This window comes from Ursus arctos, unplaced genomic scaffold, assembly GCF_023065955.2.
Source record: "Ursus arctos isolate Adak ecotype North America unplaced genomic scaffold, UrsArc2.0 scaffold_15, whole genome shotgun sequence".
Taxonomy (NCBI): Eukaryota; Metazoa; Chordata; class Mammalia; order Carnivora; family Ursidae; genus Ursus; species Ursus arctos.
In genome coordinates, this window is record NW_026622819.1 from 40,833,275 (window position 1) to 40,859,204 (window position 25,930).

Here is a 25,930-nt window from a genome sequence, read left to right on the forward strand (position 1 = left end):
CTTAAACTGTCTCTGATGGGCCAGCCCCCTTGGTACCCGTTTCCGCCTGGCACTGGGCTTCGTGCTCTTCATTCTGAAAACAAAGCTTCCTTCTGATGGCCCTCCCGCTGCAACAGGAAAAGGGCAGGCGTGGCACTGGGCTGTCCTCCTCCGCCTCCTCTTGCTGGGAGCATGGGGCAACCTTTGTCAGATCCCGGACCCGGGACCCGGCCGTGCTGGGGGGCTGGGGGAGCGGGTAGCCCAGTCCCTGCTCCTGCTGGTGGCGGGATCCGCCCCTTGGGCCCAGCTGTCAAGGCCTCCCCCTTGACAAAAGGGTGGGCAAAGGTACCAGACAAGGACCAAGGCGCAGTCCTGCCCTGGTCCAAGCAGTCAGTTGTCCCAGGACAGGCTGGGGAATTGGCCAGGAACTGTTCATGTGACAATCATCAGGGTTTCAGCTGGCACAGGTGATCGGCCTGCAGGTGACACTGGTCTCTGGGGGCTACAGAAACCAAAAGATGTGTTCAGATGAGGGAGGCAATAAGCCCTCATTCAACAATGTCTTTTTCAAGCATTTACTTTGTTAAGGCACTTTTTCTTGTCCTGGGACACGGCAGTGAACAAAACAGACCAAGTCCCAGTGTTGGATGTGGGGCTGACGTTCTAGCCGTGGGGCAGAATAAACAAAGCAACAAATATTAGTTCAATACTGGCTACTCATCAGGTGGCAGGAGGTGCCTGGAGGGAAAATAAAGCTTGGTTGGGGGTAAAAACAGTGGCTCGAGCAAGTGGCTCTGCTGTGTTGGGTGGTGGTGGAAAGTCTCTGGTGAGAGGGAGAGCAGGCCCCACGAGGGAGGGGGAAGCCACGGTGTATCTGGGGAAGAGCATTGCAGAGGGAACAGCAACACAAAGGCTTTGAGGCAGGAGGATGTGGGGCATGTTTGAGGGGCAGGAAGGAGGCTGGTGTGGCTGGGACAGAAGGAAGAGCCATCTTGGTGGGAGATGGGGCCAGAGGGAGCCTGGAGGGGCAGACTGCAGGGCCCTCTGGCTCCTCTTTGCTGTTTAGCGTGAGTAAAGGGGAAGCTGCCAAGGGGCTAGGGCTGAGGTCACACTCGCTTCCGTGCACATCTGGGAAGGATCGAGTGGGCCACTGCCTGAGAAGAAGCAGGTTGACCGGCCAGGAGGCTTCTGTAGTCACACGGGTGAAGAACGGCTCGGTGTGAGCACCGTGCGGGAGGCAACCAGGTCAGATTCTGGATCGATTTTACAGGATAAGCTGATGGATTAGGCTTGGGGTTTGAGAGGAAGAGGGTGTCTACAGCAAGGGCTCTGGCCTAAAGGACTAGAGGGACAGCGTTGTCATTTACTGAGACAGGGAAGGCTGCAGGACGAACAGGTTTGGGGAGAGAAATGGAGATTTCAGGTCAGATGCATTAGGTTGGAGCATTGGCTGGAGTGGAGGGACACATGGGTAGAAGTTGGTCCTGGGCCTGCATACTCCTGTTGTCGAAGGGGCAATTTCCGCACAGGTATGAGGGGTACCGTCCCGAACTCTGAGAATCTCTTAAGAGCAAATGTTTCCTGGGCCCTTCCTGTTCTTTTCTCTTCGCAAACCTGCTTCTGCTTTTCCCCTCTGAGGAAGAAGGCAGATTCTGACGATTCACTGTCATGGTGGTCCCAGCCTTTCCACCCAGCGTGCCTCTTATGGAAGGTGGAGGGGAGCCCCAGAGGCCTCAGGCCTCGTCCTGGCTCTGCTACCGGTAGGGAGAGCTTTCACTCTGTGCCTTGGTTTCCCCTCTTGTACACAGAAGGGTTGAGCTGGCCCCAGGGTTCTGAGGGTGGCTGGGTGTCCTTGAGGGTGCCGCATCGCACAGTGGTTTAGAACCCGGGCTTGGAGTACAGATAGGGGTGTGAATCCTTGCTCTGCCACTTGGCTGTGAGACTCTGGGCCAGTGATTGAATCTCTCTTAGCCTTAATTTTCTCATCCGTGAAAATGGGCCCACCATAGTACCTTGTCAGCGTTGCAGTGAGAGTTAAATGAGAACATCCACACAAAACGCTTAGCGAAGGCCCTGGCACATCTCATACTGTGTTAACACAGGCTCTTAGTACCAGTGACCTGGGTGATGGGGCAGGGTAAGGGTTTTGCCTGGTGGCGGTAGGAGCCATGGAAGGTTACAAAGTAGGAGCATGTTATATGTGTGATTTGAGGGCAGCCACGAGTGTGGGGACTTGGCCTGAGTTGTCTTGGTGAGTCCCTGACCCCCTCCTACCTGCCAGAGTGAGAACTGAGGGCTGGCCCCACCGGACTTGCCTGCCCTTCCTCGGCTGAGGCCTTCACTGCCGGCGTGAGCAGCCTCCGCCTTGCCTAGGTCCCTGGGGGATGGAGTGGTCATTTCCCTTAAGTTCTCCTCAGGACCCCTTATCTGTACTTCCCAGTGGTGGACCTTAGCAAATGCGAACGTGGGGCTTTGAGGGGTGGGTGACACTGAGGGGACTTGAGTTACATGGAGGGCTCTGGACAGGGCTGATGGGGGGGGGAGGGCAGGCCGGGAGTGGCATTCCACTGGGCACTTGACTGTGCCCTCGGTTCCTGGTCTAGGTCCAGGCTGGGTGGTGCTTGCTCCCTTGGAGCCGTGGAGAGGTTGACAACGGGCAGAGGAATGTGGCCCCCTCAAGACCCACACTTCACTGGTGCCCAGGCATGCCGGCTGAGCCCTGGGCTTCTGCAAGCCTGTGTCTCAGCAGTTGAGCCATGCCAGGACAGCCAAGGACATTTCAGAGACCCCAGGGCTCACAGCCAGGCTGTCACCAGGCATTGCTTGTTTTCCCAGGGTCCAAGCGTTTTTAGGGATGGAGGGGGCCTCTGGAGGTATTCCAGGGACTTTTCTTACAGTGGGTAAATTGAGATCCAGAGAAAGCAAGGCACTTGACCAAGGTCTCACCAGGCCGCCTCCCTACTATCTGTCACCTCCCTCTGTTCCCATGTCCTTTGCTTAAACTCCTGGCCTCCTGCCCGGATGTTTGTAACAGCCTCTGTCTTGTGGGCTCTCTGAGAGCTTTGTTTGTCTTCCTATTATCCTACTCTTGCCATAACCTGCCAGGCGCACATGCTGTTTGAGTGTGTCTGGTCTCCTTTCCCCTTGGGTCCCAGACAGAGCAGCCCAGCAGAGAGGTTCTGGGCTTCGGCCCCAGCCAGAGCCAGCACTGCCCCTTCCTAGCGTGGTGACCTGGGGCGAGGTACCCACGTTTCAGAGCCCCAGTGTGTCTGTGAAATGAAACCAGTAGTACTTCGTTTGTGAGTATGGCAAAATGAGATAGCATGTGACGCGCTGGATATCAACCGGCGGGAGTGAGCTCTCAGAAATGGTCACTGTTCTAAGTGCTGCTTACTGAAAGTCAAGGGCATGGAGCAGTCGACAAAGCTCTGGACCAGGCGGCAGAAGAGGTGGGCTCCAAGTTCACTCTCAAATACTGCCTCACTGTGTGCATTTGCGGATGTCACCCCATGCCCTGGGAACCCCGTTTTCCTCATTGGAGAAAGGTGGAAGAAATCACTGTTGTGTTTTTATGAGGTTGTTCTGTGATGCTGAAACGATGGCTGTGAGAAAGCTTTGCATTTGTGTAATGATTTAAAGATGGCAGGGCGGTGGCCGCGGTGTGCTGTTGGCCTTGAAGACACTGCAGCCGCGGTGGTGGACAGCTGGCTTGGCCGGAGCCTGGTCTGTCTGCAAATGCTCTGCGCCCACACGGGCTTCTCATCCCTGCCCGCCTGCTCCCGCCCCCCCCCCCCAGCCTGCCTTTCACATTAGCCTCACCACTGCACACTCGGGGGTGTGGGAGGTGCAAAGACCCGCTGGCATCCTCCAGGCCCTAGTGGGTTTTGGGTTCTCTGTGGCTGATGCCATGGAATGTAGGATTACAGCCAGACACCGGTTCGAATCTCAGCAGAGCACTCGCCCTCTGGGAGCCTTAGCAAATTGCTCCCCTTCCGTGAGCCTCGGTTTCCATACTGGTAGGATGAAGCCCTAATGAAGTGGAGGCCAAGCTTCCAGCAAAGGGCCCAGCACATGGTTATACTGGGGGGTTGTATAGTGTGTTTTCTGCCTGGAGCTTGGGGACTGTTGGGTTTGTGGATGGTGGGGAGTGGGGGCCATTGTGCCCATTTCTGGGGACGAGCTGCAGAGGTCAGTTGCCCAGATTGGAGCCAGGAGGGCCTTTGGAGTCATCTGGAACTGTCCGTTTTGCTGGTGAACAAAGCAGGTCCTGGAAAGGAGCAGGTGCTTGGCTGAGGTCCCTGGCAGGTTAGAGGAGGACTGGGCCTGGGGTGAGGCACCTAGAGGTACACCGTAGGGAGCCCTCACTCTCAGGGGCCCCTGGGAGATGGTGCCCACTCTCAGCACTGGGCAGGTGCACAGCAACCCCTGAGAATGGGTGCCTCCAGCCCGTTTGTGCCTGCTGCCTCGCCAGCCTCACCCTCGCCCGGGCTAGGACTGCACCTCCAGTCTCCTGACTGCAGGAACTGATCCCCAAGCCTTGGAAGTGCAGAGACACCTGAGAGGCACCTTCTAGGCAGCTCACTGTGGCCTCTTGGGCCCCTTTAAAAGGAATCCGCAATAAGTAGGTCACCGGGTGCTTTTCACTCGGTCTGGGCTCTCTAGTTTCTGAGTTCCAGAGCAAGTGAGGCCCTCCCACCTGCCTGCCCCCCTCCTGCCCCTGTCCTACCAGCTGTGCCTCCATGTAAGCATGTGGGTGGGGGGCTCCTGTCGCAGTGGCAAGTCCCAGCAAGTCTAGAGGAACGAGGCCACTTTCATGCGTGCCCTGAGTGAAGCCTCCTTGGTCTCAGCAGGCCCGCGCTGTGCCCACCAGGCTTCCAGGAGATTAGGGAGAGTCTGCAGCTCTAAGCGACCCAAAGCTTTCCCTTCCTCTTTGTTGCCCCAGCACATCCGGCTTCCCTCCGCTCTGGCTACAGGGTCTGGAGCCTTTTCGGTTTCCCTAAGGCTTTCCTGTCCTGTGGGCAGCCTAGTCTGGGGATGTCCATCCGGGGCAGTTTCCCCATCACCCCTGCTGGGCCTGTTGGCTGGGCCTTAGGTGGCTGTGAAAAGGTAGCCAAGGCCTCTGCTCCCTCCAGGGATTCTCAGGCTTTACGAAGGGCTGGGAGGGTCCTGGGCCACCCTTGTGAGGGGACACGAGGGGACTTGGACAATCAGCCCAGTCTCCATCCCCGGGCCCACACATATAAACACTCCATCTTTTTTCCCTACTGCAGCTCTCGGGGCCTGAAATCCTGCCATTATCGTGCTTTCCTTGGTGTCCTCTGAAAAGGCAAATCCCCTCGTAGGTGGACAGTGTCACACGTACGCTGTTGCAGAGTAAAGCCAAGCTAGCCTGGCCCCTTTCCAGCTGTGTGTGTGACCGTGGCCTAGTTGCTTCTCCTCTCTGGGCTACGTCAGGCCCTTTTTACCCAACACCTCAACACACTGGCATGGCGTTTGCGCCTTCCACCCTCTGGCAGCCACCCTGCTCTTCCTCTGCCTGACCGGGCCCTGGGAAGTCCTCGCCAGCTGAGTCAGAGTGGGGCAGGGCCCAGAAGCCAATGTCACAAACCCTTTGACCACCAGCTGGCCCCATGGAGGATATCAGGCCTTCTTCCTCTTCTTCTCAGGACACGTGGGGAAACTGAGGTCTGGAGGGGGAAGGGCCTGATTTGGATCACGTGGGAAGCCAGGCAGAGTGGCTGCCAACGTGGGCTCCTCCAGTATGGGTGGCGTCTAAAGGGCCCAGCAGCCTGAGGGCCAGGGACATGGAAAGCACTTCCAGGCAGGGGCTCATGCCTGCTGTGGGGCCGAACCCAGCAGGACATCCTCTTCCGAAGTCCGGGAGGGAGGGGCCGGTGGCCTCTAGCAAGGAACACGTTAGTGAGGGGCCTGGAGGCTTCCGGCAGGGATCTCTGTTGGTGGCTCAGCTCAGGGTGCCCTAGGGCCACCCCTCCCTCTCTCCCTCTCTCCCTCCCTCCCTCCCTCCCAGGGAGGGGGCTGGCGCGAGAGTAATGCCATTTGTCCTAGCTCTGGGATTAGGTGCGGTCTTTAAGTGAGGAGTGTACAGCCATGAAGAGGACGGCCTGAAGGGAAGCGGAGCCCAGCGCTGCGGCCTGGAGGTCTGGTGGGTCTTGGCGTTCTCTCCCCGGCTGTCCCGTACCCTCCGACCATGGCCCCTAGGCCCGTCTCTCCTGTCCAGTCCTCCCAGGTCCATCTGGACGTGTGTGCCTGCAGTGCCCGCATGTTCACGGCCATGTGGGAGGGGGCCGGGGTGCAGGGGTGGGGGCGGCCTGGCCCCCAAGCCTGGCACTGGATCCTGTCTGCATTTAGGACCAGGGCCAGGTTCCTCAAGTGTCCCAGCCCCTGGGGCCGCCCCAGAAAGATGGCTCAGGGCTGACCGGGCAGATTCCTGGTGGAGTAGAAGGAGGTAGTGGCCGAGGGATGGGAAGGAAGGGCTCAGTTTCTTTCGTAGCTTCTCTTGAGCTGGACAAGTCCATGAACCCCCTGGAAGCCAACAGGTCTGAGAGTTGAAGATTTATTGCAAGGCCGTGGGGGGTGGCTGGAATGGTGAGGTCCCAGGGTGGTCAGGAGTCACATTCAGGACTTCGGTCCTGTCTACACTGTGAAAGCCAGGGCATGTCAAAGCCATGAGGACCCCTAGAAAGTTCTCACGTTCTTAATTTGCTGTATGGTGCGGACCGATCACGCCACCCTGAATTTGTTTGGAATGTGGTATCTGCCTGGGGGAGCTCCCTAAGAGCTTTTGTAGATTCTCAGAGGGTTCTGTAACTCCAGGTCACAGCCTTCTGATCCAGTCCACACCCCTCCTTGTCCAGTCAAGGAAACAGAGGCTAGAAGTAGGGAAGGGTCTTGTCCAGCGGTGCAGAGGGAGCGAGTGGAGGGGCTGGGATGCTGATACGGACTCCAGGCCCACGTGGATTTTGGCTTTTGCATCTGTGAGATGGAGCGCCTCCCCCCCCAGGATGCCTGTTTCTTGGAATCTTTCAGGGGGCATCCGGTGACCTGGGGTGTTCAGGGTGTTCTGCTTCATTGGGAAGACATGGTGAATAAGTGAGGTCATGATAGGACCTGGTGTGCACCAGACCCATGAGGCATGCTGGGCGCCGTTACCCTCCAAGTTCGCTCTCGAAGTTGAGGTCTCTTGCTTCTTACCCGCACTCCTGCCTCTGTCTCTTCTTCCCTCACATGAGGCCTTTCCCTGGGGCCTGGAGGCAGCCCCCCCGCCTCATGTGGACACCTGCTTGTCAGAGATGACAGAGACCCCCCGGGACAAGGGAAGGTGAAGACCCTCTGGCTGAGGTCTTGCCTTGCTGGGAATCTGTGGTGTCCTTCTCCGACAGTGAGGGCTTTCCCATCCCTGGAGAAGTTGGGTCAGCCTGTGTTTAGGCAGCGGGAGCTGATGATCTGCGGGAAGCCTCTCTCTGGACATGCTCTAAGCCACAGAGCTAGGTTAAGAATGGTGTGGAACGCTAGACATGAGGACTATATAGGTGTTACAAACAGGGGCCCCAAGGTGGGCTGGCTTGGGGTAATCCTAAGCTCTGCCTCTGCCCAGCTGTGTGACCTTTAGTCAGTTCCTTACCCTCTCTGAGCCTGAGTTTCCCCATCTGTAAAGTGTACATATCATTGACCCCACCTTTCAGGGTGTGAGGGTTGGGTGTGACAGATGAGGGAAAGCTCTCAGCACAGTCCCAGTGTGGGGCTGGTGAGTTACCAGGAGCTCAGCCAGTGCTGGCTGCTGTCAGTGAGGGAGGTGATGCTATTTGCAAGGAAATATTCCATTCCTTCGGAGTGCCTACGATCTGAGCCTAAGAAAGAAAGGAATGGATTTGACTCTGTCATAGATGGATTTGGGGGTTGAGGGGAGCACGCCCTCTTTGGGGCAGCTTCATGGGCTAGTAAGGAGCATGCCGGGTGATGGGCCTGCCCACACCGGTCCGTGTTAGGAGCTTTGGTGGGACTGGAGGGCGGCTGGTCCTGACCTGTCTTGTTCCTCACTCTGCCCCTCCCCTAAGCTGTCTTGTCTGTTTGCTCGGTAAACCCTTTCTTCAGAGGTGGTGCAAAGGTGAACTCTCGCTCGGGCTCTGTTGGAGGAAAGACAAATTCTCAACAAGTGGGGTCTAAGTTCTTGAGGTTTTTCTGTCGAGCGTTCCCTGCTGGGGAACCCAGCGCAAATCCCAGGCGGGGAACCTGGGCGTGAACCCACACTTTATGCTTTGTTTGCGTGTTGACTGATGGACGATTCGTGAGTCTTCTTCCAAGACGGAGCGTGAGAGGCTGCTTTTGATGTTAAAACACACGTAAAATGGGTGAAAACAAAAACAGAAAGAGCACCATTCAGAGGGAGCAGAGAGTGGGATGTGCGGAGCAGTGGTGAGAGCCGTGCCGGGTGAGTGTGGGGGGGCCCCGTGTGGCTGAAAGCTGACGAGCCGGGTGGCCTGTGTGGGATCCCAGTCACCCCCTCGTCAGCTCTGTGCGCTGGGACAAGTCGCAGGCCGCCTCCGGGCCTCACTGTCCTTGTCTGTCACGTGAGGGGAAGGTGGGTCGTGGCGCTGTGCTAAGGGTTAATAGCGCGGACTACAGACATATTCGTGTCTAATAAATGAAGGGTCATATTATTAATGCTGCTTGGAGATTTCTCATAGCAGATCCAAAAAGGGGAAGGTGATTGGCAGGGGCCTATCTCTCTTGAGCACCTGCCACGGGTAGGAGAGCGCTTCTGTTCTGGAGAGCTTTTGGTGAAGCTGGGGGACCAGCGTTGTGGGGGGAAGAGCAGCCGGCATCCTGCAGCATGCGCGCAGCATTGCATGGTGGGACACGAGCGGGGGAGCTCACCTGGGACTTTGAAATACAGCCATAGCCAGCGGAGTCCCACTCCGGGCTGAGGCTGGCTTTGGAGGAGATTGGGCGGTGTTTCAGTGGACAAGAAAATGGGCCCAGGTAGGTGGGGGTGGGGGCAGGGGGTCCTTTCCTCTCTCGGGGTCCCCGTGTCCCCATGTGCTCACTGCAGGGTGGGCGGCACACTCTGCAACCCCGAGACTCAGAGCCAGCCCGCCGGCAGTCCCTCGGTGGCAGCCGTGGGCTCCGGGGTGAGTGACGGGCAGCAGCTTGGCCCGCGGCCAGGCAGCACTGCGGGCCTGTGGGGGATGGGGTGTGCGGTGAATTCCAACAGAGGAAGGGATTTGCTTCTGGTTCGGCCTCCCAGGGGTGTAATTGGGCTGGAGAGACTCCTGCACAGCTGGGAAGCAAATGTGGAGGATTTTCTCTGCGGCGCTGTACGTGGTGGGTGGGGCAGGCTGAGGCTGGGTGGCTGGTGGAGCTGGGTGGCTGTGGGGTGTGGTGGGGTGGTGGGTGGTGGTGTGATTGTTCTGGGGGTGTGACAGGCTGGGAGGAGCTGGGTCAGCTGTGGGGAGTGGCCCTGGAGTGGCCCTGGGATTGCCTGTGGGGCTACCAGCAGCCACCCCTCCTCCCCCAACCCCGGGAGCCCATTCACAGACTTTTGAAGCTGTTTGTGCCTGTGGCCCAGATGGCTGTGATGACACCACTTGAACATACCGGCACCACGTGAGTTGGCCTGGGCATTCGTGTGTGTGTGAATATGGGGATATGGGGACAGGGTCAGGAATGCCCCAGGCGGGAAATAAAATCTGGGTTCCGTGAGCTTGTGGGGCTGCAGGGACCTCCCTGTGTCTATCCTGCAGCAGCGTCACGCCCAAGACACAAAACCTTGGGGCCCCCCAAAAACCTACATCTTCAGTGTCCAGTGCAGAAGGAGGGGACTGGGAAAGGGCCATCTGCTTGTTCCCAACTTCCAGTATGCTCCCAAACCTCACCTCCTTTCTTCTCCTTCTGGATCCACTGTGAACTGGATCTGTGGCCTGGGGCCAGGTCCTTCCCCAGCCTCAGTTTCCAGATCTGTGAATTGGCTAATCATCGTATTAGCCTCTATCACTGTGTGCCCGGCCCCACGCTGTTCGCCACACATCCTCTCCTTTAGTTTTGGCAGCAACCCTGTGAGATAGTAAGTGGTATAAAGCCGGTTTTACACCTGGGGAAACCAAGGCTCAGAGAGGTTGAGGGATTTGCTCAAAGATCCCAAGGCTGGTAATTAATAGGGGCAAGGTTCAAGCCCAGGCAGGCTGGCTCCACTCGGAGCCCTTCACCGTAATGCCAGCAGCTAGCGCACCACTGCCTCTCAGATTGTTGGGATGTGGCAGAATGACACGTGAGCCCTTCGCGGGAGGTCTGGTGTGCACAGTAGACACCGAGGACTTGAGCGCTGCTGAGTAGTGCGCCGCCCCAGGAAAGGCACCGGAAGTGCAGCCTCGGAGAGCTCTTGCTCTCCTCCCGGAGCCTACCTGTCCAGCCAGGGCCGGGCCGGACCCTCTCCCCAGTCCTGATTTCTAGACAGCTTGGTCTCTGGAAGGCCCCTGACCTCTGCCTCCTTTCTCTCTAGGTCCTAGAGAGGATTGTGGGGGAAGCAGAGCATTTTGGAGTGTGTGTGTGTGGGGGTGAGGGTAAGGAGTGACTTTCAACTCCAAAGCAGTGGCCACAGTTACCGTGGTATTTCCCGAAAGTGCAGCGTTGCCATGGCATCTCCATGACGACCAGAGCATCTCATTCATTATCCCCAGCACCTTGGCAGGGAGAGCTGGGCCTGGGGCTGGGAGAGCACAGTGGGAGCCTGGCTGAGGGCTCGAGGCCCTCAGAGGCTGAGGCCCCCTCCTGCGCTCCCCCATCGCAGCCAAGGTGTCCCTGCCGGGCCCTGGAGCTGCTTCTGTCTCCTGGGGTCTGGGTTCAAATTTCAGCTCTGCCACAGACTAGCTGTGTTGTGTTTGGGCAAGTGACTTAACCTCTCTGAACCCCTTTCTCCTCAACTATGAATGTAAATAACGACAGGAGTAGTTAAAAGGCTTAAATGAGGTAAGGTGTGTAGAAGTGCTAAACACAGTGCCGGGCTCATGATAAGTGCTTGAAACATGTAGCAGTAAAAATAACGATGATGATGAGCATATGGTATCACTGTTGCTGTTATTTTTATTATAGAACCCCCTTGGAGGGACTCCCCATGGAGGAATGAAAGACCAAATTTGAAGTTTCAGAAGGAAACCTATTTGAGTCAAGATTTAGCGGTTTCCCATGTGACTGTGGCAAGTCATTTCACTTTGGAGCCTCAGTCTCCTTATCTGTAAATTGGGAGTAATAACAGCTCATTATGATTCATTCATCTCCTGAGTACTCAATTAGGACCTATGCCTGCGGAGAGCGGTGGGGGCTTCCACGATGAATCAGACTTGCCCCTGTCCTTCGGGGCAGCCAGGCGTGTGGGGAAAGAGAAGGAATGAAATTAGTGTTTGTGGAGGGCTTCCGTGTGCCAGCGGCCAGGGGTCAGGCAGGGCCTGCCCCGGCAGAGGTCCGTAAGTCCTGGTCCCGCCCTGGGATCTGGAAGCTCCAGGGTGCAGAGTTGTGTATGCAAACACCTCGAGTCTGCTCTGCATGGCCCTCACGCTCAGGTGCCCCCAGGGCCTGGGCAGGAAGCCAAGTGCAGGAAGGAGGTCGGCTATGGGACTGTGTTAGCCGGAGAGCACGTGCCCCAGCCGGTGGTGGCCTCTGGGGATGAGTGCCCAGTGTCAGCAGAACATGCTCCTTATAAAGAAAAGTTAGAAGTTCTAACTTTCATGTGAAATCTCCTGGTTTTGAAATATTGATAACAAATCTCAAATTTAAGAAAAATGCTGTGCAAGCCAAAGAATTAGGCCTGAGGGTCCTGGCTTTCCGGTTCCACCCTCTGGAGTGGGGATGGGGCTGGCAGAAGCCTGAGGAATGGGACTTGGGGGCAGGAAAGGGGGTGGTGCATGGGGATGACTTCAGAGAGGTGATGACATTGGAACTGGGGTCTTGAAGGATGAGTAAGTGTCCCAAGGGGGAGGGGGAGGCATTCCAGCAATGGGAACTTCATTAGCAAAGGCCTAGATGCATGACCAAGATTGGTGACTGGTTGGGCGAGGCTGGAGTTTAGGAAAAGTGCTGGCAATGTCGGCAGGACCCAGGCAGGCCCAGGGCAGCAGGGGAGGGACGGGGGCGTGAGGCTTAAGCCTTCAGCTGACCTGGAGGACTTTGTGGCTCCAAGGGGATTAGAAGCCCCCCAGTTCTCCATCCTTGAGCCACAGGGGCTCTGGAATGCAGGTGGGTGTGGAGGGTCTTGGATGGCTGGCTCCAGGCCTTCGAGGGGGTTGCGGTGGGGGGGCGGTGCTGGAGGCCCTCGTGCCAGCACGCTGGTGGCTGGCACTTTATGCATGAAGCAGCATCTCTCCCTCCCCCAGCCCCCACCGCAGAGTATTTGGCCTTCTCTGGGGACAGGGGCTAGCTGGCCCACTCTCTTCCTCCCTTTACCCTCTCCTGGGCCTGGGCTGTGCCATGTCTTTCTCCCTGGCCCCTAACCATCTGGCCCCTTGCTCATCCATCCGGCTCCAGGGAAAGGCCAGGGCCTCTGAAAATGGGCATTTGGGCTTCTGAGGACTGACTGTCAGAGACTTGAGAGAGAGCATGGAGCTGGCTTGGCCGTGCTTTGCGGGCTCAGTTCTTGCCCACACTGTGCCTATGCATGCACGGTGAGAGTGGCTGGCCCATATTTGGTACTGGGTGCTAGGCATGGTCTGTGTGCTTTATATGTATCAACTCATTTAATTTTCACAACTATGGGAGCATGTCAAACTTCGCTGTTTTACAGATTAGGAAACTGGGAGCCCTGAGAAGTTAAATAACTTGCCCAAGGTCACACAGCTGGTGGGAGGTGGCGCGTGGGTGTGCATGAAGCTGCCTGCTTCCAGTCTACGTGTAACCATAAGGTTTTCTTACTGTAGAGCTTTAAGGTCCATGGGTGGGTTTGGAGCACGGGGTCTGGACTCCTTGAAATTGTTACAAGATTTTCCAGCGTATAGGCATATTTTTTATGGGAAAATGTTGTCAGATTCCCACAGGGGTCTGTGACCCCCAGGTGCCTGAGACGGCTGGTTGCATCATTAGCACGTACACTGAAAGTCTCTTAATGCAATCGACCAAGGGCCAGTGATCACAGCACTCAGGCCTGCAGGGGAAGCATGGTTGGGTGGCCGAAGTGGCCAGGTGCCCCCAGGCGTGGCAGACTGGCAGGCATCATCCAGGCAGCTGTACCTCTCCACCCACTGTGCTCCAGTCCTGGCCCCAAGGCTGAGAGGTGGGGCTTGCTGTGGCCGCAGGGCAGACGGCTGCCCTTATCAGTGGGAAATGGGATGCAGTTGCAACCTGGAAATATACAGGACTGTCACCCCAGCCCTCCAGGCTCCGCCCAGGAAACCTGTTCCCTCTTGCCCTACTCTCAGCTAGAATTGCGAGGAGTCCCTGGAAAGCTCTGCACGGTCCCTTATCTCAAGCTGAGGCATGTGCCCCTCCCTATTCCTACCCCAGGTCAACCCACCCTTGTTGTTCTGGTCAGTTCAGGTAACACTTCCTCCAGGAAGCCTTCCTTGATCCTCCCCCTCCAGGAGAGTTAAGTGCCCCTGAGTTCTCTCAAACACCCTGCCCCCACTATCACACTCGTCCCCCTGCATTGTAGGTGCCTGTTTTCTGGGTTGCCTTGGATTCCCCATGGTGCTGGCACATAGTAGGGACTGAATTGCAGAATATGGGAGGTGGAAGAGCCCCCCGAGATTGGTGCAAGCTCCTCTCTCACAGGCAGGAAGCCCAGAGAGGAGCTAGGGTGTGCTCCGAGTCACACAGCGTGTCATCGGCAGAACTGGCAGCCGCACTGGGGTCTGAGACATATCCTCATTTCACACTCCTGCCTCTTGCTTCTGAGCACATCTTTTAAAAACATCTTTTTTTATTTTCACAAACATAGTAAATGATTATTGTAGAAAATTTAGGAAACAAAAGGAAGAAAATAAAATAATTCGGAGATAATCGTTGTTAACATTTTGGGGTTTTTTTGGTTTGGCTTTAGAGCCAGTGTCTGGCTTACACATAACAGTTTTTAACAGAAATGTGACCGTGCGTACTTTTATAAATGTTTTCCACTTCAGCAGCGTGTGTGACAATTAGATTTCTGTGTCAGTAAACGTCCTTCTTCCCCATCTTGTAGAAGTCGTAGGTGGCTGCCTGGGATTCTAGCTGGTGCTTGCAGCGTAAATGCTAAGGACAGTCCACTATTGTCGGGCATTTGCTATTATAAACAGCATTGGGATTCGGATTCTGGCCGGGAAATCATTACACACTTACTTCAGTGACCACCCTAGGATAGTAAGTTCCTAGAACTGCAGTTGTTGGGTCTCTGGTATGTGGCGCCAACACTCAGCGCACCAGATCGTCTTGGGCCTGGGAGGGATTTTCAAGATCTTCTCCCCTAAGCCTGGGTTGGAGGCCTCTGTTCGCTCCCTGGCTGTGCCCACCCAGACCCTCACACCTTCTGTCCCTGTCCCCATCCCTGTCTCTCTCCTGCTAGCTTTCAGCGGCTGCTTCCACTTGTGTGTAAGGGGACTGGGGGCTGCTATTTGGGGTGAGGAAATTGGAACTTTAGTGGGTGTGGGCGTGTGGTCTTCACGGACTTTCCAGTGAGACCAGTACCGGTGGCCTGCTCTGGGTGGGGGATGGGGCCGAAGGGGACCCAGGAGCCCCAAGTTCTGGCTGCCTGATGAGGCTGCTCAGCCCGTTCAGGGAGAGAAATGGGGGGGCTTGCACTGGGGGGGGGGAGGAGACAGTGAGGATGTGGTGTTCAGCTGTGATTAGAATTCCACCTCTAGCTCCCAGGTCTTGCCAATGTTCATTTCACTTTGTCCTTCCTGCACCTGGAGTTGGCGTCGTCTAGCCTTAGACTCTGGTAATAACAATAAATAGCAGCCACTGTCGCAGACACCATATGATACACATTATACACATTAGGCTGAGGGACTTAAGCCCTGAGCCTCTTGTGAGGCAGGTACCGTTGTCAGCCCTGTTTCACAAGTAGGGAAACTGAGGCTCAGAGATTACAAAGCAGGTGTGAAGTCATGCAGCCAGGTCGGGCAGCAGCACCTGAGTTTGGGCCCACCGAGGTCGGGTCCTGTGTGTCCGCAGTCAGCAGACCCACACTCTGACTTCTCACCTCTGGCTCTCCTCTTCTCTCCACAGCCTTGGCCCCGGGGGCCCCACTGAGCGAGCGGCATGCGGCACCCCCGGGCCTGCCCAGTGTCCTTCGGCCCACTGCCCAGCCCCCCCAGGAGGCCCTGACGCCCTGGGGGCACTTCTGCTGTGCACAGGACCACGTGGGGGTTTGCCATGGTGACATAAAGGGGCACGGAGGAAGGAAGGAGCGCGACCGGCCTGTGGACCGTGCCCCTGGCTGGGAGGAAGGGCCGGGGGCCCGGATCCTCCCCTCCTGCTGCCCACCGAGGGCCGCGCTTGCTAAGTGTCTGTGAAACTGTTGGTCAGTGGACGACTCTGGTATCTCCTCCTGCGTGGGGCCTGGGGGTGGCCAGGGCAGGCGGGCCTCCGGCGGCCTAGGTCTCGGGGGCCAGGATGCCCGCCCTGGCGCGCCTCCGGAGGCTGTGTCGGCACGTGTCCCCGCAGGCTGTCCTTTTCCTGCTGTTCGTCTTCTGCCTGTTCAGCGTTTTTGTCTCGGCCTACTACCTGTATGGCTGGAAGCGGGGCCTGGAACCCTCGGCGGACGCCCCTGAGCCTGACTGTGGGGACCCGCCCCCGGTGGCCCCCAGCCGCCTGCTGCCGCTCAAGCCTATGCAGGCGGCCGCCCCGTCCCGCACGGACCCACTGGTGCTGGTGTTTGTGGAGAGCCTCTACTCCCAGCTGGGCCAGGAGGTCGTGGCCATCCTGGAGTCCAGCCGCTTCAAGTACCGCACGGAGATCGCACCGGGCAAGGGGGACATGCCCACACTCACCGACAAGGGCCGTGGCCGCTTCGCCCTCATCATTTATGAGAACATCCTCAAGTATGTCAATCTGGATGCCTGGAACCGGGAGCTGCTGGACAAGTACTGTGTGGCCTACGGTGTGGGCATCATCGGCTTCTTCAAGGTACGCAGGGCTTGGGCTCCCCAAGCAGTTCATAGCTCTGGTGGGTTTGAATCCCTTTTCTACACTCATGAGTGTCTGACTCCTCTCATCTGTAAAATGGGTACAATGGTAGCACCAACCTCCTAGGATGGTCCTGAAGGGTAAGTGGGTGAGTATATGTAAAGCGCTTGGAGCACACAGTGCCTGGTGTCTAATAAGTGCTTTTTAAATATTTAGGGGTGCCTGGGTGGCTCAGTCAGTTAAGCGTCTGCCTTCGGCTCAGATCATGATCCCAGGCTCCTGAGATTGAGCCCCACCTCGGGCTCCCTGCTCAGCGGGGAGTCTGCTGCTCCCTCTCCTTCTGCCCCTCCCCCTGCTTGTGCTCTTGCTGTCTCTCAAATAAATAAATAAAATCTTAAAAAAAAATAAATATTAGCTTTTATTAGGAGCACATGGCAGGGGATTGCCTGGCACACAGCAGGCACTTGCCTAAAGGAAGCCCCGGGAACGGGTGTGAGGTAGGAGAGGCTTGGTCCCTTGAACGTCATGGCAGCCTTCCCAAGGGACGGGGTGTGCCCTCCTTTTGCAGATGGGCAAAGCAAGGCTTAGGAGGGTTATGTATCTGAGGCTAGGTAGCCTGCAAGTGGGAGAGCCAGGATTTGAACTCAGATGTAGGCAGTCTGGGCTCTGGATCGTGTACTCCTTCCCCTTGGCTCTGGTGGGCTGTGGCATTTAGACATCTCCTGCACAGAACCATTTTGCATTGGAGGAAAGAGGAGAAGGAAATCCCAACGGGCAGGTGAGCTGCTCTGGGCTCCGTGGGCACCCAGGATGACTGCTGGATCAGAGTCTTTGCTGACAGTGTCGTAGAGAAGCTGTCTGTGGGGAACAGCTGGATGGGGGAACGTAGAGGCTCTGGCCTCAGGATGGGCAGTAGGGACTGTACCGGTGTTTGGGGACATTTCGTTTCTTCGTTCAGCAAATATTTACTGTGTGCTGACTGTGTTCCAGGTCCTTTGCTAGGCACCGGGGACACAGTAGTAATCGGAGTGTGCCGGGTCACTGCTGTCATGGAGCTGACATTTCCGTGCAGTGGGGTGGGGTGGGTGACAGGCAGTGAACAAGTAAACATACCATGTGGCAAGGGGTGATAAGGACAAGAAGGAATAAAGCCGGGAAAGGGCACAGGGAGTGATGGGTATGGGCAGTTGCTGCTGTTTTTGATAGAATGGCCACTTTGACAAAGTGACTGGAAGGAAGGGAGACAAGGAGCCGCATAGCTCTCGGGACAAAGGGCTTTCCAGGCAGACGTGACGGTAAGTGCACGGATCCTAAAGCAGGTTCTTTTCTGGCATGAGCTGGGAGAGGAGCAGGAGTGGGTCAGAAGTGGCCCATGTCTGGCGGGGACCCTTGTGTCCCCAGGCATTCGTGGGCACCCCGGTGCCCCGGGCCCTGTGCTCAGTGTAGGGAGGAGCCTGGTCCAGATGAGGGGTTCCCACCGTGTATGCTTTCATGCATTAATGAAGCAGGATGCTCTGCCACCAGAAGAAGGTTTTATGGGCCAAGAAATTGAAGGCCCTTAGAAGTCCTGCAGTAGAGCAACCTGGTGAGATTTGTTCCCCAGCTGGCTTGATCACAAAGCCCTTTATTTCACAGAGCACCCTCTGGGAAACGCTGGCCTGGTTTCTGGCTCTTCAGTGGCATAACCTCAGACTGCCTCCATTGTCTGTTTTTTCTTTTCTCCTGGACTCTTCCATTCCCTGCCATGAACTTCATTAAGTTTGATTCAGAGCCCCAGGCCTGAAGATCATCACAATGGCTGACATTTATTGAGTGCTCACCCAGCACGGGCACTGTCCGTGTGCTTTGTGTAAAGAATGAACTCACCTGGCACCCACCAACCAGCCTTTAAGGGAGGTGGATATGATCCTGATTTAAGAGAACAGGAAACTGAGGCAAAGAGGGGTGAAGAAATGTGCCTCCACTCATCTCTCTAATAAGCGCAGATCCAGGGTTTGAACCCAGGAAGTCTGGCTGCAGAGGCGGTAGTAGTAACCACTGTGTGTGATGAGTCCAGGGCCTCAAATGCCGCTTACGTAATAGAATTTACATCAGCGCACAGCCCTCCTGTAGTCTCTGGGGACCAGGCCGTGGGCACAGTTGGTACACCAGAGTTTGGATCCTGTCTAGCCCCAATTCTTGGCTCCCAGGGAGCAGGGACAGGCTCACTGTCTCACTGCGGGGTCAGCGGAAATTCCAGTCTTCGTGCTCTTCCTACCATATTGCTTAAGACAAGACCCCTCCTTGGTCTTGAGCGGGGGTGGGGGGGGGTGGGGGTGGTGTGTGTGTGTGTGTGTGTGTGTGGCTGTGACTTTCTGCTCAAACAGAGCCCTCTGGTGGTCACACTCCATCTTTGGCTCTTTCCGCAAGGCTGCATCAGCGCTGGGCTTTGGGTTTGTCAAACCCAGAGGGTTTATGGACTCCAGAGGGCTGGAGACACTCACTTTCCAATTCCCACAAGCGCTGGTTCCCAGATCAGTGTAAGAGCCGGGGCTGAAAAGTCCACACCCTGGTTCAAACCCTTCCGTCATTTATAAGCACAGTGATCTTGGGAAGGATCTTCAGCCCATCTGTAAAGTGGGGCCCATCACAGCACCTGCCTCACGGGGCCATGTTGAAGATGACAGTGGGCGGCACCCCGAGCCACCCAAGAAATGGCAGCTGTCTTGCTTTGTCATCTCCGTGTTCAGCAAACAAGCGGGTAGTCGCCTTTGTCTGTCTTGTGGCTCTGACCAATGTGCGCCCCTGTGCGGTCCGGGAGGGTGGGGGTGGGTCTTCATCCATAGCCCTGGTTCCTGCCGTTGTGACTCCAGGGGCCCTGGGGCTGGCCACATCCCGGCAGGGGACAGACAAGGGCTACCCAAGCCTGTTTTATTGCACACTTACTATGTGGCGGACACCAAACTCATTGCTTTGCAGGCCTTGTCGTGTGCTATTCTCACAACCACCCTGTGAAGTAGACGCTTGATTTTCAGGGAAGAAACAGGGTTGGAAAAGTGGAGGAGCTGTCTGGAATAACCACACTCATGCCTTGCAGCCCGGCCCCACACGAGCGTGTCAGCGCAAACAGACGGACAGATGAGGGGCCCAAGACCCCCAGAAGGGGTACCTTGGGAACCTTGGGGGTCCCAAAGTCACCCAGCTAGTAACTATCAGAGTCTGTATTAGGTCTCCCAATTCCCGGGTCAGGGCCCTTCCTCCCTCGACCTGTATGACTCCATTGGGAGATTTGATGTCTCCTGAGTGGGTCGTCAGTGCTGAGGAACAGGAGGGGTTCCCCTCAGGTGGGCTGAGGCCTACAGTAGGGGTCAGTCTCTGTGATGCTGAGGCCTCCTCGCCATTCCCTGCCGCAGTTGGCTCCTTTTCATTGCCCACTGGCTTTCTCCCTTCCTCCACGTCTCCCAGCTGGGCAGCTGGTTCTGCTGCCAGCGCCTGGCAGTCAGCTCAGGAACAGGGCTTCGAAATGGGATCCCCCAGGGCCTGAAATGTCGCTGGGCCCTACTGCTTTTGCCTGCACGTAGCCTACATAGTTCCCATCCTTGGGCAGTGCTGGGCGGAGCGGCCTCTCAGACAGGGCCTCTGCATTGGGACTCCAGAGTGGAGGCTGGCTCAGGACAGGGTGGGGCATTGGCAAGTATGGGTGTGTGTGAAGTGAACGAGGCCAGAGCTGTGCAGAGCCTTTGTGGGGATTAGAAACGAGCACTCCTGAGTGGCAGCTGTTAGCAGAAGACACCCTCTGGGCAAAGGCATGTCCACGTGGGGCACGTGGCTCAGTCGTCAGTGGAGTGTCCTTGTGCAGTGCTCACCTGGCCGGCTCTCCTGGGTGGCCCTGTGTAACCCCGCTACCGTCCTCTCCAGACCCATTGGGCACCCTTGCTTTGCCCCACCCCAGTCATTCTCCTCACAGCAGCCAGATGGATCTTTTTAAAATGCATATTGGAACGTGTCATCCCTCTGTTTGAAGCCCTTTGATAGAGTCTTTGATGGCTTCCCGCAGCCCCTTCAAGCCTCCAGGGTCCCAGGTCTGGCCCCAGCCGACCTTTCTGCCCCATCTCCTCCTCTTCCTCTTCATCACTCTGCTGGCCTCTTGCCATACCTTGAGCCCTCTCTTCCCTCAGGGCCTTTGCCCTTGCTCTGCTTTGAATGGGGCCCCTCCTTTTCCCTAGTTGATACTCAGTCTTTAAATCTTAGCCCCTTCTCTGGGAAGTCTTCCTTGAGTCAATTGACTATGGCCAGTTATTGAGTCTTCCAGAACTATGAACTTGCTCTGTGTAGCATATGCCCCATTGAAGTTTTGTATTTATTTCTGTGATTTTGATTGCTGTCTCTCTTCCCTACTTGACTTTAAGGTTCATGAGGTCAGGAGCCGTGTCTGTTTTTCCTCGCTGTATCCCTTGCACTTAACATAGTGAACAGCTGTGGAATGAACAAATGACACCTGTATTGAATAACTGTCGGGTGCCAGGTACTAGGGATCTGTCTTTTCCTTTTTATTCTTTTTAAAAATGCGGCTAACTCGTGGCTCGGTCCTTTAGGCATCCGACTCTTGATTTCCACTCAGGTCGTGATCTCAGGGTCGTGAGATCAAGCCCTGCATCTCTCTCCCTCTCCCTCTGTCCCTCTCCACCCTCCCAGATAAATAAAAATAAAAATCCAGTTAGCTCATCAAACATGTATTTGCTCCTTCTGGGTATCAAGCCTGTTTAGGGCATCAGGGATCCAAAGGTGGAAATGATAAAGCTCCTGCCGTCAAGCGGGCAGACTGGTGGGAGAGAGACCCTGAACAGATAAGGCCAAGGCCAAGGTGAAACGTGCTGCAAATGGGGCTCTAACCTGGATCCAGGGAGGCCAGTGCAAAGAAGAGGGTATTTGCATTGGGTTTTGAAGGATGAACAGGAGTTTGTCAGGCGAAGAAAACAGAATGGAACTGGCACAGGGACAAAGGCCAGTTGTACCATATCCAGAATCAGGTGGCTGGGGAGGGAGGGGGATGGTATGAAGGAGCGGGGGCTGTGAGTCTAGGAAAGAGGAGAAGGGGTGCTGTGGGTACTGTCTGCAGATCCCAGGGAGCTGGGCAGCACCGGGCCCTGGGAGGAGAAGGCAGACGGAGGGAGCTGGGTTCCTGGGAGGGGGTGGGCTTGGGGGTGTTAGGTGCATATGGAGGGTTGGGGACGCTCTGGGGCATCCCCAGCAGACACCTCCTGTTTGATCTCTTCTGCACTGGCATTCACCTAAGATTGCTCCCAAGGAAAGGATGGGGCAGCCAGAGCCAGTTGGGAGAGCCCAGGCAGGGAGCCTGGTGGCCAGGTGTGTGGCCTGCAGGGGGAGATCGTCTGCTGGTCACTGTGGCTCCTCCTGACCCTGTGTGACCAACCGAGGGCAGCCTCAGTGTCCTCCCCGATGAAGTGGGGATAACACAGGAACTGCCTCCTGCGGCTGGTATGGGGACTGCATGAGCGTTTGTGATGCCGCCGGCCCGTCCTGAGCACTTTGCAGGAGGAACACTCATCATCCTCTACCACCCCGTGAGGAACATTTTACAGCCAAGGAGACGGAGGCACAGAGAGGTTACATAACCTGCCCAAGGCCAGGCAGTCTGGTGGCAGAGTCTGGGCTCACAGCTGCTAGACTTTTCTCTGATTTTGGGCATTACATAGCCTCTCTGGGCCTTAGTTTCCTCATCTGTAAGATGGGCATGACAGTGATGCCTCTGTCGTGGGGTCGCTGTGAGGATTAACAGCATCCCTGCGTGCCAAGTGCTTGACCTGGGTTCCTGGCTTTGGTAATAGCGTGGTGCGCATGGTGCGTGTTTGCTGGAATATTGTTGGGACCAGCGCAACTGGGTTTGCACAGGACCAGGGATGTGATAAGGCCTCCGGGAACATTAGAGAATCCTGTTGACACTCCTGTTATCAGTCCCCACCTGAGATTGTGCCCGTTCCCCTGGGGCTTCTGGATCTGACAGCTCTTCTCCCTTCTCCCCGCCCGCCCCGCCCCGGCTACAGGCCAACGAGAACAGCCTGCTGAGCGCGCAGCTCAAGGGTTTCCCCCTGTTCCTGCACTCAAACCTGGGCCTGAAGGACTGCAGCATCAACCCCAAGTCCCCGCTGCTCTACGTGACGCGGCCCAGCGAGGTAGAGAAGGGCGTGCTGCCCGGCGAGGACTGGACCGTGTTCCAGTCCAACCACTCCACCTACGAACCTGTGTTGCTGGCCAAGACGCGCTCCTCCGAGTCCATCCCGCACCTGGGGGCGGACGCCGGCCTGCACGCGGCGCTGCACGCCACAGTGGTCCAGGACCTGGGCCTCCACGACGGCATTCAGCGAGTGCTGTTCGGCAACAACCTCAACTTCTGGCTGCACAAGCTCGTCTTCGTCGACGCCGTGGCCTTCCTCACGGGCAAGCGCCTCTCGCTGCCTCTGGACCGCTACATCCTGGTGGACATCGATGACATCTTCGTGGGCAAGGAGGGCACACGCATGAAAGTGGAGGACGTGAAGGTATGGCCCGGGGGGGGGGGGGTGCCCGGCAGGCCGGGCGGGGCCTCGCCACCTTCGAACCTTGGGGTGCCCCATGGTGACTTCGCTGTCTGCCTCTCCCCAGTGCTGTGCCTGCCCCCCCCCCCCCCCCCCCGCAGCCAGGTGGTTTTAGTAATTGTCTTACTAGATAAAAGCGGCACTGGAGATTACATTGAAGCATTGAAGATAGAAGAATTTTGGAGTGTGGAATTCAGAAATGTATCTGTGGGGAGAGAGAGACTGTGTCATTGAAGCCCAGGGATGGGAGCTGTGCAGGGTTACGTATCTGCCTTTTAATCCAGACGCGATTTTTCACTCTCAGAAATGTTTATGTCAGTACCAGAGCTCCCACGAAACTTTTAAAACAAGAATTAGAGCTTGAATCCTACACAGGCATATTTTAACTGAGGTCTGTATAAATAGTGGAATGCATGTGTTTATTTCAAAAAGTGTTTACCAAACTAAACTGCATGTAAAAGCGTTTTGCAGACCACTGAAATTTTACACTCATGCATCCCTACTGAAGAAAAGCCTACAATTGAAGGCCATTAAGCAAGCTTTCAAATGTACTTTTCATCTAGTCTCTATTTGACTCAAGGTTCTTTGCAAAGAAAACGACATCACTAGAGTAAGTGGGGAAATCAGTGCCGGTTGCCATAAATAGAGAGCAGGCGCAACAGTAGATCCAGGGAAAACAAAACCAGGGGATTAAATTCTGCAGAGAGACTGCTGCCTGATGACCCCGTCCTCCCTTAGGAGATTAGCAAGCGTTAGAACCTATTAGCACCAAATCCAGACCTCGCTTTGATGTTCCGGATGGCAAAAGAGACTTCTAAGAGGAGTGCTTTCCTCCCAAGTGAGTCCCCTTAGTGGGCGCTGTGTTCCCTGTCCTCCTGAGGTCACTGTTGGGGTTGGCCCTGGGGCCTGGGAGGGAGGCTGTGGGTCAGGAGTGAACGCTCTGCTCTTCCTTACACCTCCAGAGGAGAAGAGCCAGCAGATGGTGTTGGGGGCAGGCACCGTGTGGGGAGTCAGGACCCGTTTGGCCCTACATTGACTGGAACTCGAGGGCGAGTCCCTTCCCATGTCTGAGCCTCGGTGGTGAACTGACAGAGGAGCCGATGGGAAGTTTTCAGGCTGCTCCCCCACCCCCGGGGGTTTGCAGAGGGGCCTGTGCAGACGGGCCACGCTTTGAGCCGTCCCAGCTCGCATCTCCTGGGACAGGGCCGTGTTGCTTTGATCTGCTTTACACGTTGTGTTTGCTCCTGAGAGCTCACCTCCTGAAGGGCTGTCCCGTTGAAAGCAAGTGTTAGGATGATCCCCGTTGAGGCTTTCCAGCTCTGAGGCTTCGTGCGATGCCATAACCGACCTCTAACAGAGTAGACGGCTCTGTTTCTACTTAGGGCGCTCTCTACTGCATTAACCTTAGTGCTTGCTGCCTGTCCAGGTGAGTCCTTGAGACTGGTGCAGGGTTGATCCTACAAGGAAACCAGGCTGCCAGGCTCACTGTGTCCCCCACGAGCCCTGAGGTTGCCCTCCTTGCTTCTTGTTTTCCCCACTTTTACAGTGAGAGGGATGAGAGCAGTCGGGAGCTATTTCTGTCGAAGAGTACTAATCGCGACACCCCTCTTCCGCGCGCTCAGCTCCGTGCAGCCTGCCAAGTGCTTCGCCGGCCAGGGTCCCATTTGCCTTAAACATCCTTGTGAGTCTGAGAGGGCAGAAGTTTTCTCCCTCCCCCGTTCCTTAATCCCAGGCACAGGCTGCAGCTAAGCCTTTCTTTCAGAGACACGAACGTTGCCTCGTTACCGTGTACAGCGCTGGCTGCAGAGTGCCCTTTAAATCACACGGACAGCAGCTGCCTTTTCAGGGCTTGGCACGTCCCAGCTCTGTGCTTAGCCCTTTCTGTGTATGGCCTCAGCGGATCCTCATAGCAGCCCTGTGAGGGGGGGGATCATCATAAGTCCCATTTCGCAGAGGAGGCCACTAAGGCTCAGAGAGGTGACGTAACTTGCCCAAGGCCACATGGCTAGAGCGTGCGTGTCTGTCAGATAGGGTCTGGCCTTGGTGAGATGCTGGTGGTGGCCCCAGGAGGGCCAGCACTGTCTGTTTGCAAAGGAGTCTGACAGCAGGCTCTTCTTGCAGGTGTCTTCGAGGCCTTGTGCTCTGTGTGTAGGGCGGGGGCTTTTGGAGTCCTGACTCCAGAGTACAAGTGTGTGCGTGTTCTATCAGCGTCAGCCTCCCTTCGTTGGCTTGCCCAGTATGGGGTGTGCATGGCTGGGGACATTGCATGGCCGGGGGATGCAGTATGTCTTTGGAAAAGTCACGATCCTGTGACACCAGCCTTGCGCTCACTGGGAGAGACCCTCCACATTTGACAGGCGAAGAGCCGAGGCTCACAGTGGCAGTGACCATGGACACAGACATGCCACCATTTTACAGTACTTACCAAAGTGTCTGGTGTTTCGACACGCGAGGTCTCATTCAGCCACCCCAAGAGAAATTATCTCCATTTCACACTTTGGGAAACGGAGGCCTAGGGCAGTCACAAAGCTTTCTCAAGGGCGCATAGCAGAGCCGGGCTAGCGTCGGGTCTTCTCTGGCCAGAGGCCCAGTGCAGGTGGCAGCTCAGGGCTGGCTTCATGGGTGTGGGACCCCACACTTAGAAGGGGCCTGTACAAGGTTAGTGCTGTGCCGTGGCCTTCTTGATAATTTAAATGATTTTGGAACAAGGGTCCCACATTTTTATTTTTTGCTGCACCCTACAAACTTCGTAGCTGGCCCTGCAACAGTAGGATTTTTCTGGGTCCTCACTGGGAAGAGCAGAGAGCTCCCAGCTTCCCCCTCACCCGCTTCTTCCTCCTCTGCCTGTCCTAGGCCCTGTTTGATACGCAAAATGAACTACGCACACATATCCCAAACTTCACCTTCAACCTGGGCTACTCAGGGAAATTCTTCCACACAGGTAAGTGGGCCTGGCTCTGCCCCCACGAGCAACTTCCAGGGGCCCTTGGCTCTGGATCTGTGCAGTGCTGTGCCGCTGGGGCAGCAGGTGGGCTGACGGGCCCACATGAGGGCCACATTTGACCCTGGTGTCCTCCCCCTGATCCAGCAGCCCACAGAGCAGTTACAGCCCCCGGCAGAGGGCATGTGGGGACAGCAATGAGACAACGGGTCTCTCCTTGTCCTTCAGGCTGTGCTGTCTTTGGGGGCATCTTCTCCCTCTTGTCTCCCCCTTTCCTCTCTCTTTTGAAATTATTTGTCCTATGTCTGCTTAAAAAAGTAATTGGTTGAAT

General features: G+C 56.3%; 1 protein-coding gene across 5 annotated transcripts in view; it reads left to right on the forward strand.

Moving 5' to 3' along the window:
* Positions 1–25,930, forward strand: part of NDST1 (N-deacetylase and N-sulfotransferase 1) — a 58,712-nt gene that overhangs the window by 12,920 nt on the left and 19,862 nt on the right. For 3 of the 5 annotated variants that reach the window (XM_044388517.3, XM_026510772.4, XM_044388515.3), the window contains exons 2-4: positions 15,184–16,083; positions 22,128–22,622; positions 25,512–25,599. In XM_044388517.3, the coding sequence (XP_044244452.1) occupies positions 15,571–16,083; positions 22,128–22,622; positions 25,512–25,599 (1,096 nt within the window). In that variant the 5' untranslated portion in view covers positions 15,184–15,570. Of the gene's footprint in view, positions 1–7,709; positions 8,429–12,162; positions 12,226–15,183; positions 16,084–22,127; positions 22,623–25,511; positions 25,600–25,930 lie in introns of those variants that run through there. The other 2 variants (XM_026510773.4, XM_057312263.1) reach the window with 2 other exon arrangements.